At 43.3% G+C, this 14,614-nt stretch overlaps 1 protein-coding gene across 8 annotated transcripts in view; it reads right to left on the bottom strand.

Moving 5' to 3' along the window:
* The window catches only part of USP49 (ubiquitin specific peptidase 49), a 28,614-nt gene that overhangs the window by 5,463 nt on the left and 8,537 nt on the right, over nt 1-14,614 (bottom strand). For 4 of the 8 annotated variants that reach the window (XM_040535652.1, XM_040535645.1, XM_040535648.1 and 1 more), the window contains exons 2-4: nt 10,463-10,546; nt 2,540-2,684; nt 221-1,631 (exon numbers count right to left, since the gene is read on the bottom strand). In XM_040535652.1, coding sequence (XP_040391586.1) covers nt 221-1,603 — 1,383 coding nt within the window. In that variant the 5' untranslated portion in view covers nt 1,604-1,631; nt 2,540-2,684; nt 10,463-10,546. Of the gene's footprint in view, nt 1-220; nt 1,632-2,539; nt 2,685-3,965; nt 5,079-10,462; nt 10,547-11,033; nt 11,102-13,438; nt 13,816-14,614 lie in introns of those variants that run through there. The other 4 variants (XM_040535651.1, XM_040535650.1, XM_040535647.1 and 1 more) reach the window with 4 other exon arrangements.

Raw genomic sequence — 14,614 nt, 5'->3', positions numbered from 1 at the left:
TAGTGCAGATGTCATTCTCAAGTGGCAAACGTCCACTGAATTTACAATAGACATGAAAAGCATTGAAAACACTGACAACCTGTGCAGCAATCAGTTTTCATTCTCAGGAGACACTCCTAAGCAATTCCTCCTAAGTCTCTGGTGGTTCCTCAAGAAACAAAGCCTTCGCTTCTTGCTGTTAACAGCTCCCACCGATTTCTGTGTGAAACCAGGTGCATACCTGACTTCGCAACTGCCCGTGAAAAATGGTGTTCACCACCTTCAGGACCTGCTTGGTGAGCTTCCTCTGAGAGAAAGGGATGAGGATCCTGCGCTTCGTTCCTTCCGACTCCAGCTCCTGCTGTACTTTATCCAACAACTCGCATAGAAATTCCTGAGCGTCCTGCTGATCGTAACCCCGAAACGCTGGGATCAGACTCCACACAGAGTGCAGCATGGCAAAGGGGGACACGAGCGCCCACTTGCCAGACCACATCACTCTGAAGAGGGTGTGCAATTCGTGACAGAGGGAGATGTGCTTTGAACTTGGTTCCTTGGGTTGTATCAGTTCTAAACTCCTGCTTATCGAGGAGCCACCATTTAAGCCAGCTGGCAAGCTCTGCGTGCCATATGATCCCACTTTGTCAGTCTTCCCTGACTCATTAGCAGCGGATCCATTTGCCAACTTGCCAGGCATCCTAGACTTCCCATTCACAGTTTTGGCTAAGAGTTCTTCTGTTTCACAGAGATCAAGCGTTAAAAAACATTCTCGAAATTTCTGGAGGTGACTTAGCACTTGCAGAATAGAATTCATGTAACATGTGTTTCCCAGGTTCCTTAAACCCGTGACCCCAGGAGTCATCAGAGGCTTACGCCGGATGGAATAAAACTGATTGAATCTGCTGCTCTGCATCTGCCTTGAGGTAGGGGAAGCGGTCGCCACCTCCCTGAATTTCCTTGGAATCAAGTTCTCTCTGTGCACGTGGGACAACAGCCTCGCACTCTTCCTTGGAGGAGTGTTTGCCAGCTCCTCCAGAAGCTGTCTCTTCATCTCCTGCCGCCGCTGCCTAGCTGCCTCCTTCTTCCTCTCCAACTCCTCCATTTGTTTCTTCTGTTGTAATTTTAGCTGGCCTCTGGAGCTCTTATCAAACCAGGTCCGCAGCGCCTTTGTAAGCAAGGATTGGCGCCTGTGCCAGAGAGCTGTAAGCATCTGAGACTGCCCCTGAAGGGTCCTTTGATGGTTGCACATGTCCTCTCCCAAAGCCATGGATCGCAAAGTCCTGCCACTTCTTGTCGACGGATCATGTTTTTGACTTTTAATCGCTGACAGAGAACTTCTTAGCAGTTTCAAATCACCCTCGGGGTTATCATTCAAGACATAATCTTCACAAAGGTAACAAAATACATATAAATCATTAACTTCCATTGCCAATGGATGTCTGGTTTCTTCAAAGTGTTTAAGTGCATGCTCCTCGATGTACCTCCCACAGGCTACATGGGAGCATTTCAGACAAGCCCAGATAGATTCAGTTGTCTGGCAGTCCATGCAGTGCCACTTCTGCGGGTTCAGGATAGAATGGTCCTGGGCGAGTCGTAGCCGCCCAACATGTTTGCATCTATCCATCTCTTACAGAAGTCTTCGCTGCTTCGACCTTGGAAGGCAAAAAGAAAAAAAATATCTTAGACCCACTTACATATTTAAAATGATCTCTTTTTGTACCAAATGTAAAGACCTATGAAAATACAGATGTCGTGTCACATCGATTCCAATTGCAGTTTTCCTTCAACCGACTACATTATTTCCGTGCACAATATTTTTAAAAGCGGTTTTTAGTACCAGCAAAAGAGATTGGATTGACAAGCTCTGCAGAACAAAACTGTCTATCCGTCTACTAAGTATGGCCCAGACATCTGCCAGCGTGCCCTGCCCAACCCAAATGGCTCGCTTCCAGAGAGAAAAACATTAATTCAGTCCACACGTTTGATCTTTAGCTGCCCTCTTGAAATTGATACATACAAAATGAATTTGGAATTGGAATGCATGTCATCAGGAACTAGACTGAGGTTAGCAACTTTTCACAGAAGCCACAAAAATATCAGACAATCGTCATAACCAGAACTGGTCTATATGCGATCTCAAGTCTGCAGGCTTTACGTTCTACCCTCAAATTCTCCAATTTCCCTCACCCTCCCGAACATTTTAATGTTTAAAAATCAGCAAAGGAAAAAAATGAAATGTGCCACACCTTGTTAGAGTAAACCTAACAGAACGTCTGCATGAACACACGTCAACAGAAAAAGCTGATTTACTAAATTACTATATTGTCACTGCAGAGAAATCAAAGCAAGATACTACAAACATAGTTGGAGCGCAAAAAAGCTTTCACTCCATGTCCTACATCCGTGTGTTTTATAAAAGCTATTCAGTTGTACAAGGAGAAGAACTAAAGCACCATTCCTCGTGCCAGCAGTGGTGTCTTTTGTGCAGTCCTGACACAAGTGAAAGAGATCAGGGCACCGAAACAGCACCCAGACCCACCCACCCGCACGCATTACTCACTGAGTCATGTCTAAACATTCTTTCCTTCACGACACAACGTCCAGAGCCTGGAACATCCTCATTTCATCCAAAGGAGCCTTGGTGGTTCTTTGAGAATTTAATTACTACTTAAGTCTTCATTGTAAGGCAGCACAGCTTCAAAACCCTAGAGAGAAAATATTCTTGTGATGCACATACACTAAGAAAGCAAACAAGGTTGCTTTTGAACACAATTAGTCCCCTCAGCGTAAGAGCTACTGCGGAAAACACATTTATTCTACGGAACAGAATTACCTCAAAGTCAAGGCATGAATGCACTTAGGAACCCAAATACTTAGACGTTAAAAAAAAATCACATGGAAGATGCACTTGGAATTTCATTTTTCTGCTTTTGTTTCTGATAATCTATAAAGCTGGTGATCACATGTAGCCTCTTCATCATAAGTCTTTTGTAGTGGATGACCCAACATATGGCAGGGAAAAAATCCGAGCAAAAAAACTGAGTAAGAACATGCACCTCCTGAGATCACTTCAATTTTGGCTGTTTCGATAACTTGGTGAAAGAAGGGGGGTGGAGGTGAAAAAACCTGTCCTGAATTAAATTTCATTTCTAAATGATTTTTTCAAACAACAAAAATGAAGAAAAGAATAGTTGTCAAGTGTAAACTGCAACTAAATAAGAACTATAGAGGAAAGAAAAATAGGAAAAGCCTGCATTTTGCCAAGGGCAAAAAAGACTGTAAAAAATGTATCTGTTATAACAATCCAAGAAAGAATAAATTAATTTGCTTACATATCTCTGGCTACAGTACTTCAACACAATACAAAGTGATACGGGGGACAGCGATAATATGCACAAAGTGGCTACGGATGTCACAGAAAGTGTCAGATCAGGCATTTAAAATAATTAGTTAAAAAACACTTTATGAGGGACAGAGTTTAACATAACAAAGGCAATAGCACACCTCTCAAAAGCTTTAGGATAGATATTTAACGACTGCCTCTGAATGGTATACAGAAAACCTATCTGACCAGGCTAAGAAAACTTATTTTTAATGGTCCTAAAATGATGCAAATTTACCTCAATTGCTAACTTTTCCCACTGATATCGCTGCTAAAGATGAAATCTGTTAAAGAAAAAAAATACATATATATAAAATAATATATATATATCTCAAAGCTTTTCTGTTCTTTAACTCTCCTCGTCTTCAGATTAAAGCTCAAGTGGCCACTTCAGAATTCATCTTAATACGGTGATTTTTCAGTGTCTAAATAACCTTTTTAGTTGTTTATTTGCAATAGTTAAAAAAAAAATTGCTACACCTCTCACTCGGACGGTGTTCATTCACTCAGAAATCCTAGGACCTGGAGAGACTTTTGGAAATGCTACAGTAAACAAAGGATGGGTTCGGTCTCCTCCTTCCGAGTTGGAAGCGTTCCTTCTCACCTTTCTCTCACCTTCCTCCCAGACCTCTTTTCACCCTTCTTCATTTTCCTGCTCAAGTCTTGATAGAAAATTGTGGAATAATCCTGTCTAGCCTTGGTGAGACCAAGTGGCAGAGATTCCAGCTTGAAAGAGTATAGACACTATGGTAACATTGACAGCCTTCATTTACATAAAAGAATACTAATTATGTTGTATCATCAACATCTGTGATTCTGCTCACTGCCATATGCGACAGTGTTGGGAATTTAACCCTTGAGTCTCACAGGCATATCCGATATTTGTTCCATCGAACAAAAACCGGGCCTTCTGGATATTATTTCCTAGAGATGGATTAAACAGCTGCCCAGCGCAGTCACTCACCAGCTCTGCAAGGTCTCGGGACACAATATTTTCCAAGAGCACTGAATTTATCCTCAATTTCCAAGAAAAAAAAAAAAAAGAAGAAATAATGCTGATACGTTGCTAGTTTCAGCTGGGTAACAGGCTACAAGGAAATCAATCACACACCAGATACAGTGCATTAAAGAATCATGTTTAACAATGAACTAGGCTGTCAGTATATAAATTACAAGCCTTTTGTCAACTGCTTTTGCTTTTCCTGTGTGGGCCAGCAAGATTTCCTGTTTAAAAAGGGGACAGATATTTTAACAACTTTGGTCGGTTAACAAGGCAGCTTTGTTGCACCTTAGCTCAGTTATTCTCAGGACAAAAGCTTCTTTGATGCTGCCTGTGATGTTCCCCACCTGTTTCTCTTTAGGTATCTACGAACACTTCCCTCGCAAATCTAAGCCCTATTAAAAAAAATCCCACATACACTGGGCTGCTCTGCAAGTTAGAAGTAAACGGTGCCTTTTTTAACCCAAATGACTTAAATTATGCATCTTTTCCACTTCCCCTCCCAAGGCTGTTGTCAGATAAGATCCCCTACTTCTCCTCGGTGTGGTTTTAATGCCAAAGCTGTGCAGGGAGAGCAGCCTGCCCAGCCAGCCTGCCCGAGCACCGCGCCGCTCGCTGCGCGGCCACGGTGCTCGCTGAGCCTCTGCCGCGCTCCACATTTCAGATTTTCTCCTTCACGTTATAGATGCACGTAACCAACTCACGTTTTTTTGGCTCCTTCCATGAATAAAAAAATGAAAAGAGGCTCTCCGGCATTGTGCAACACGTACTGATGGCAGCTGGAGCGTCTGCAGGTTCAGCCTTGCCACCCCACACGCAAACTGATTACTAAATAAGTCAGGGAAAGACACATGCACACAATTAAGACCAAAATTTGTTCCTCTGTTCCGTGTAGGTAAACAAACAGCTTGCCACAACCTCCTAGAAAGGATAAAAACATCGCGCTAGCAGGAGAAATTAAAAAGCTCTGATTAAAGGAAAACACAAAGATGAGTCACAACCTGTACACGGTCGCACAAGGCAGGGAGGGGGGGAACCCTGCCAAGATTACAGAGTTGGAGCCATTTAAGATAAAGCAACAACTGAACACAAGTTTCTGTGGTTGATGTGACAGTCTAGGATAAGCCATGAGCAGGCAGCCAGCGTAATGATGGCGAATTAACATCTTGCATTTTAAGGTCTTGGAAGGAAACTAAAAGGACTCCTCTCTTGGCAATCACAATATAACATTATAGTAATAAAATATAATTTTTTTTCTTGGTTTTACGATTTCTTCCATCAAGGTGGATCTCATCTGAAGACATACCTACATGGCTATAGCCTGCCCTTCCTGCCTGCCTGGACCTTTTCCAGGTAAGGGGTGGGGGCAGGAGGAACAATTTAATTGATTTCCTTGGAGCAGTGGTACCAGAATTGCGTGGAGCTGTATTACAACTAGCCAGCTCTTCTTGGACTACCAGGCCAGGAACGTTCCAGAGACAATCTGAAAAGTTCTCACCTTGCAAATCACTTACAGCATTTAAACACAAGGTCAGACCCTGCTTTCTTTACCTGTATGGCTCATAAGCCTGGGAAAGCTTATTGCAAGATCCTGTAACTACTTCAAGAACCAAATGCAGCAGAAAATCTTAACCCTAGAAGAGTGTTAAAATAAAACACATGACTTTATTATATTCCTTTGTACCATTGTTACACATTTGGAAACTGATTAAAGACATCTGTGCAGATCTGTTGACATTTGCTACTTTCTTTTTCTAAATAAATGTCCGTGAAGTGTAAAAAAAAAGTTTATGGATCAGGAAAGGTGCTGGATGCTTTGCCTTGGAAACTAGGTGCACTTCCCGTTTGTTCAAGGGTTGGCTCCAGAACAAGTAAGAGCCCGGAATCCCGGCACAAAATCCTTCAGCTGCAATCTGGAAGTCATCTTTAAAAGACAGGTGGGAAGCTCAGACCGAATGATTCTTTCATTCATTTATCCCTCTCCCGGGAGTGGCAATAGTGAAACACAGCAGCATTTCACCAGTCCGCGGGGAATTGCTATCGCATTAAATAAAACACGTCTGCCTTTTTTGCGATTCTCATTTTGTTTTAAAACACCGCAGGAAAAACATCCTGAGATATTCTTGGTTTCCATCAGAACTAGATATCCTACACAAATACACTGCATTTCATCACAGAAGTATAAAAATCTTCGATGCAAAAATCGAGAACCTTCCAGGCACCCCTGCCCCCAAACAACTTTAGAGTGGAACTTCTGGCCTGCTGCAAATACTCGAAAATGCAAATTAAGGAGATATCAGAGAGAATATATAGCTAAAAATTGCATACAATTACTCAAAAACTTTATTCCTCTGATTATTTTAACCTACCCATTTGCGAGGAACCAATTATTCAACCAGATGTCTAATGAAAACATGTAATCTGAGCTGCTCGGAAGATGGTGAAAAAAACTCCCTGCTGAAGACAGCCATGTCCCTCCGCCAGCAAAAGCCTTCCACGTGCTCACAGCAAAACTCCTACCCTGCGTTTGGTTCCCAAAGCGCGTGGGAGCCAAGAAATGGCACCTTGCAAACCGAAACATTGTGCAACTGATATTCCTTTAGGGAAAAGGAAGAGCTAGAACAAGGAATGAGCATCACGGCCACATCACCTGGGCAGGTGTTGTCTGTCCTTACAAAGTTGGGCATGGTCCAGAGCTACTAGCTCGGGCAGCACAGCAGAAAACACTCCACAAGCTCTCCCTCCGCTTCTTCTCCCAAGAGCCATCCGCTTGGCAGAGCAAGAATAGGTTTGGGTTTCTCCCTTTACTCCTCCAGTCCAAGCCCTGCTGGTTTCAGGCTTTCAGATTGTGCCTCCAAAGATTAAGAGCAGCCCTAGAGATTTTTTTTCAATTACACTGAAAGCATGTTTTATTAAAAATTGTCAGCTTTATATCCTACAGTGGCTGGCTTCTCTCTACCCAAGATGACACACTACCAAGTTAGTTACAGGCAAATTAACCCAACTGACAAAAAAAAAAAGAAGTAACGCTCGGAAAATTTACAGATGATTAGGTATACGGGGTTTCTTTGAAAAGGCAAGCAAAGCAATGAATTAAATAGCTACTGTGAATACATGAATAAACCACAACTTAAGAGACACGCAGACAAATAAGGGCTCTGACTAGCTGTGACAGGAGCCTTCAGCTGTGACAGCAAAAGCAGTCACTGGTCTCACCTCCCTCCTGTCCTGGCTGCGATCACCAGGAGCAGGATGGGCGCTCGCCCCGAGCTGGCCGCAAACCCCACGGATTTTATTTCTGTGGCCATCAGCTGCAAGGGCAGCAGCACAGCAACCTCCCAGAGCCCTGAAAGAGAACTCCACCGTCCGAATCCCAAGTTTCTGGAGTTCTGGAAGATCCCACTTCCCGTCTGGAAGGTGGCCAGCGTCCCACACGTGCTGTCACAAGCCCGGAGGATTTCGTCTGGCTGCAAAAGACACCGCGTGTCCAACACACGGCACCACGCGTGCAGTGCCCTGCTCCAGTTCGAAGCTGTAACCACAAGGGAGCTCGACTAAAACAGGACTTTACTGCCAAATTCCACAGCAAGTTCTATCTACTCCTTTAAGTTAATTATGATTATGTCAATGTTAACCTGCTTCTGAGAGTTCACGCTTTGCTGCGGGCTCAAATCCAGAATCTGGGGAATCAGTTTTCAAAGAAATCTTCAAATCATTGCAAAAAGAAAAAAAAATACTCAAAAGCATGGGGATTGAGGAAATCCTATTTCCTGCACTGGTGTCTTTGGTGGGAATAAATGCGATTTCTGCAGGACGCAGTTCTCTGAAGCGCCTTGGGGAAGCTCAGGCTGGTGGATGCTGGCCCACACCTGATTTTAGAGTACAACGAAGAGCACACACACCACAGCGTACCGTGCAGTTACCTTCTAACATTTCCTACTCCACAACAAAAAGAACAATTCTTAAGGGGCCCCAATTTGTCCCTATTGCCAGCCCACCTGCAAAAATCAGCCATCCTCCCTAGGAAGTTCACGTAGTTTTAGGGGGATAACCGACAAAGATGACACCACTTGGTTCACATTTCCATCAGCTGGCGGACGTGAGCGTCCCGAAGCTTCCAAACCAGAGGCATTGAGATCCCAGTCCCACAGCACCCTGGATATAAAACCCGTCCGACACCAGGCAGCAGCAGAACCCACCCATTCTCTACCCATTTACCCCAAATTCAGCTCACCAACAGACCATGCCCGCAGAAAACATAACATTTACAGGTACAATCTAACCACCAAGGATCACAGAAATTGTTAAAGCTGCGTTCAATCCAGTGCTCAGAGCTTCCCCGGGAAAGGAGCAGTGATGGGAAAACACTCTTTTTCCCCTAAAACGCTGGAATTTTGAGTACTCCAGGAAAAGTTTTAATGTCCCACAGACTGTTTTACACATGACTGGCACTCTTAAATCTACGGCCTCATACAAACTGACTTTTTTTTGCTAGCATGCTGATCAAGCCTGAACAGAAATTTCAATGTTCCCCAGCCCCGTTCCTAAAGCAAGGCAATGCCTGGAGTAGCTACGAGAACCTCACCCTGCCTTTATTGCTTTTACAACTTACTGTGCTTGGTGAGCTGCTTTGGATATACCAGTCCGAACATCATTTCTGCAGATAGAAACTTCCTTTACCAGAAAGGCTTGCTGACAAACTCTCAGAAGTTAGAGAAACACCAAACTGCTTTTCTTTGGCTAGAAGAAATTTACAGCTACGCCAGAAGAATGCACGCTGCCTGTGTCCTCAAAGACCAATCATTCACATTTTACACAGGCCAACAAACAGTTTCAAACGTGCACGTGTCTTCTGTCTGCATTCCTTCCTGATGAAGATTCTCTTAAACCAGAGACAGCTCAGCATCCACTAGGAATATATCTGGCAGTTTATGGTTTGAAAATAATCACAAAAGGGCGAAGGCAAGGCGAGTTTCTTCAGCTCACAGAGCGTTTTAATACAGCCCTCCTTAGAAACTCGCCAATTTGCACTGCTATTCAAATTCCCCAGCCGTGCAAGTTTAAGCTTGAAAGTTTTTAAAAATTAAAAGATTTTAAAGATGAATATTCAAGTGGAAATATTAAAAGGATGAAAAATGAATATTCTTATTAAGCCAAACCCACAACGTTTCTTGTCCAAGTACAAGAGATGAATAAAAAGAATGGTAAGATCACCTTTTGAACTTAGATTTAAGATAGTTATTTATTCTTTGGGGTCACCTTAAAACAAACAGGAAAAAAGGATCCACGTCCTACAGCTCTCTGAAACTATGGGAACTTGCTACAGAATGGCTGCTGATGTTAAAAAGCATTATTAAAATGCTATATACTTCTTAGTTCATGGTGTTCTGGAAGTTAATGTTTCTTCATTTATTGCAACACATAAAATCCCCCCTCCCTTTTCTTTCCATAGGCTTCCGAGGTTTTATTTTTGGTTTGGCTTTTTGAAGTGTTAATAAGCTGGGAAACACGATACAGATACGCTGTATAAAAGAGGCACTCCACATTAAAACAATTCACGATACTTCCTTTAGTCCTAGTGAAACAGTCAAAAAGGGAAAGAGTCAGTGCAGTCCTTCCACCGGTAGTTACATCTGTATAAGCCTGAAGCAATTACAGCAAATACGTACAATTCAAATTATCAGAATAAAACATGAAAAAATGTTTTCCATTAGAACTGTCTGCAAGTAGATGCTAACTGCCCAATACAAAATAATAATTTCCCTTTATGAGTCAAGCAAGCAGCTTTATAGAATCCATGAATTCACAATGAATTCTATTTCCATAATTGTGACAACATCAGAGTGGCACGCCACAGCGTTTTAAAGTTTGGTACATGTTTGCCCCTGAACATCACTCACGAAAAAAACCTCTCTCTCTGCCAGAGCAGACAATAACAGAGCTGTAATGGACGTAAAATCAGCGGTGCTGAAGCCAAGCGAACAGAGCTACGCCCGTTTTCACTATTTGGAAATTCAGGCTACAGTTTGTACTCCCCACCAGCCCCAAAGTGTCAGGATTCATACCCAAAGCGATGCCTTTTTGTTTCCTTTCACACTTACCGCTGACCAATTCGGCAAGTATTCAAGTTTAGGGAGGCTGCTCAGATGGATGGAGTACGTGCTTACGTATTCACGGGTCAGGACCTGTGCACAAGTGAACAAGGCAGATTAAGAATAATTAACAAGGCACAAGTTAAACAAAACGAGCCATGTTAGATTTCAGCGTGGCCAAACAAAGCAGGAATAGAGGAGATAAACAGCCATTCGCTCGTGTCCCCACTTACCCTACCTTATCATTCCTTTTAATCATGGCCTGCGGTGATGCAGCCAAAAAGCTGATTTTTTGTCAGAATGCAGAAAGCACTATTTCTTTCGACCATAATATTTAAACACTGTTTTTCATATTCAGTATATATCACATTTATCCCCAGTTCCCACATAAACAATGCATTCAGAGTTGAGGCTGACAGCAATAGTTCAGGCATCATATATTAAAAATACTTCAAAAACCACCCTCGACCTTTTAGAGCGAGAATTCCACACAATTTCTAGCCACCTTCACAACACCACCAAAATTAAACGCAATTTCCCACTGCCTGCAAAGAGCTTCTTTAGCAAGGTCAGAGCTTACATTTTGACCCGTAGTATCTTGCTCCGTCCCCCCGATCTTTCGCAAAAACTGGTAATCGCTTCTCGCCGCTGCAGTAAAACACACAGAATTTTAACAAACCAAACCAAACCCAAACCCTTCCATCTCACAGGTACGAGGCGAAGTTTTATAGCTCCAGCACGTCAGAGAATTCTCCTGGCACTGCTCGCACACAAAACCGATGGCTGCAGCAGAGATCAATTTAACAGCCCTCGTATTCAGAAGCAGGCTAGCAGTCTCTTCGAGAATCTCTTTGTGATAGACACAAAGACGGATTATACCAGGGAGTGAATACTTGGTAAGTTATGGGTAGTCCTCCGCTGCTCTTCCTCCCCCATTTCAATTCATATTCATCTTGGCAAAATCTTCGGTAGACTATTAACTAATCTAAAACAACGTCGCAGCTGATACAACATATAAAGCAATCAGTCAAACGAACATGTCAGTGCCATCTACTGAAGCAATAAAGAACAAGACAACCCCAGCAGGCTGGGGCTTATTATCTCCCCAGCCATAATGAATAGGCAAATAGTATTAAATATAAGTACGGCAGCCCACGGTCGCATTTCGCTGTGCTTTAAGCCCGAGAGGTGTCTTCGATGCGTCTGAAGAACGGAGGTTAAAACACAACAAAAATAACGAAGGGTTTCGACACCTCTCTCCATCATTTCCTCTCCCTTCACTCGCCAATCAACTACTATTAAGTCCTGTAAAATCCTCAGCGAGTGAAACGGAACAGCAGCTAGAAAATTTTCTATGGATTTTAAGGAATGCCGTTACCTGGTAAGCGGAATAAATCTTAGTGACCGATTGATCCAAACGCAACGACTTGCGCTCGTTTTTCATTTGTCTAAGCAACAAAATCAGGCCGGGATGCTCAATAAGCACCGGCACCCGTTTGCAGGGTGCCCGCAGGCGGACAGGGGAGGTGCTGCTGCCCCTCGCCTCCAGAAGCTGCCGACCTGACCTGGCCTCGCTGACTGCTGGGCTCGACCCAAGGTCTCCTCCGTTTTCGTGTCAACAAAGAATCGGGGAGATTTACACGGCCTCTTGCTCTGCTCAGCCGACGTGCCTGTTCTGCGCCTGGAAAAATCCATACAGGCAGCGCGCCCCTTCCTAGGTGTGCAAAAGGAGACGGAGAGAGGCACCAACAGAACGAAGAAATAAATGGTTTCTCTCTCATTTTTCCATACGTCCAGCCCGCCAGCAGGCGCACAAGTTTTGAGCCTCTCTTTTCTGGTACATAAGGAAACATTTCACTTTTCCCCGCCCCCCCCCTTAAGGAATTATTCCCAATTTGCATGTTATGAATCTTGTTCTGGCCGAAATCCTTTTCTGTAAGTCACAGGCAGCGTCTGAGGGGTAACGCCATTGTCCTCCCCACAACACGCCGACCTAGCAGAACAAGGTAGGAAGCGCGAACCTGATTTGCGAACTATCAGATTGTTAATCTTCTCTAAGAATTGAAGATCAACCAAGGCCCAATTCTACAGCATCTGTTATTTTAATCAATTATCTTACTAAAAGGTCAGGGTTCGTCACGTCAATTTGTCTCGAGATGAAACAACAAAAGGACAAGAGGAAAAGGAAAGAGGGAGAGGTGAGTTAGGTTCTGATGTCACAGTACTGCGTCTCAAAAAGCTGTTCCTAAAACCTTCCAGTTTTATAACAAGCAAGAAACCATTTTTCTTATTCAGGGATTCATTCATTTCTAGCATCCAAAATGACAGGCCAGGGAGCCACGCTGCCAAATCACCCTGAAAAGTTCAGAGAAAGCGCAGCACAAAATTCAAACAGAATTTTTCAGCCCATCTTCGAAAACCACTAGTTAATTTCATCCTCTGTCATGAATATTCCATTTTCTCAAAATAAAGTCACGATTGTGAGAAGGATCCTCCTCACCGCTCACATTCAGGTGAATTAACTATTCTTAGTTACGTAGATTTGCTTCCAGTCTTAGTCTGATGACAGATTAACTCGTGGCTGGTAGGATTATGGACTTACCTCTGGAACTAAATCACTTTTGAATCTGAGTTATAGCTATTAGTTCTTTAAAGCCTGGCTGAACAGCTTTTAGTACCTCCTTTGTATTTTTGAAAGAATGATTAAACATCATTAAACCCGAGCTAAGGGTTCTTTCTCACAACTCCAGTGAATAAACGGTTAGCTGATTTGACTATTTCTTTTGTGCTTTTTCTTTTAAAAGAACGACAGAGTTCTACATGTTTTGGTTTTTGTTTTTTTTTTTTCCAGAATAATTAATACTATTGTAAGTCTAGAATACTTGTCCCGAAAATTGAAACAGATTTTCCATGTTTGTGTGTTTTTTGAGCACAGAAAAAAAAAAACTTTGTTCTCCTCTGGGAGAAAGAGCTATCCAGACCAACCTGCTCCTTTGTACTCAGCACGATGCTTTTGTTCCCTTCACGTTTATTCCTCTAGCTGCAGAAGACACGGCCAATTCTACGGAGACTGGAAGCGAGGCACTCGCATACAGCAACAAGCTAATGACTCCTCTCTACCGAAGACATCCAGCACGTATTTAAGCGGGGCTTATTTTCACGTGAAATACTCCAAATGTGACACCTCAGATTTCCATGCCACGAGCAAACAGTTTCGCTACACACCAGCGCAGGGCAGGAGAAAGGACTGAGCCGACATCTGAACAGGGTCTTGCTTTCAGCTTCCTCGTCCTCCTGACGTTCCCTCCAGCAACACCTGTAAGGAAGGCGAGGAGCAGTCTCCCCGTACTTTTGTTTCCTGGCAGAGGGTGGAGATGTTCAGCCATCAGTCCCTTCGTTTAATTACAACAGGAGCCAGCTTGGTTCAACGAGCTGCCTTAACTCATTGCTTTTGCCTCCTATGTTTCCAGGACGGGAGATTTGGATGGGATAGGGAGGAGAGAAAAAGTTTCCCCTAAGAACCAACAAGAAATCAACCCTGTAACTACTACAGAAGGTCACTGGGTGAAAAAGCTGGAGGCATCTCTCCTCCAAGAATGGGATGCCATAATTATATGGTCTCGTTGCACCCCGATGAGCTACAGACGACAGATCACCTTGGGTTCCCTGCCCCAACAGCCAACCACTGATCTACATCCCCGACAGATGACGGGGTTTTCTTTTTGTTTAACTAACAGACAAGCCAAGTTTCAGTTAATTCATCATTAAGCACCCGTCTGGCTCACGCTAAAGCAGCCACGATCTCGGAGTTAGAACGTATCATTTGTCACTGTTCATTATGGAGGAGAGGAAAAAAAAACCCCAAACCACAACCCTAAGCACCCAAAGGCAGACAGTGCCACCCTGTTCTAGCAACGTATCTGTAGACACAAAAACATAGACCTGCAGTCTGCTTCAAACAATTCTTCGACCTCTCCCTCCACCCACCAACTATTGCCAACTATAAAAAAAACACAGGGAAGAGAAACGCAAATCCTAATTAGTCAAAAAAGCCATTAGCTCCTCATTTGACTGAGTTATACGGATCTGCACGCAGAGGGGAAAAAGGCGTTCATGACAAATTGCTTTTGCTGAAGTGCAATGTATGAAAAAATTATTTGT

Source organism: Cygnus olor, chromosome 24 (genome assembly GCF_009769625.2).
Source record: "Cygnus olor isolate bCygOlo1 chromosome 24, bCygOlo1.pri.v2, whole genome shotgun sequence".
Lineage (NCBI taxonomy): Eukaryota > Metazoa > Chordata > Aves > Anseriformes > Anatidae > Cygnus > Cygnus olor.
This window is presented reverse-complemented; position numbering and strand designations above follow the sequence as displayed.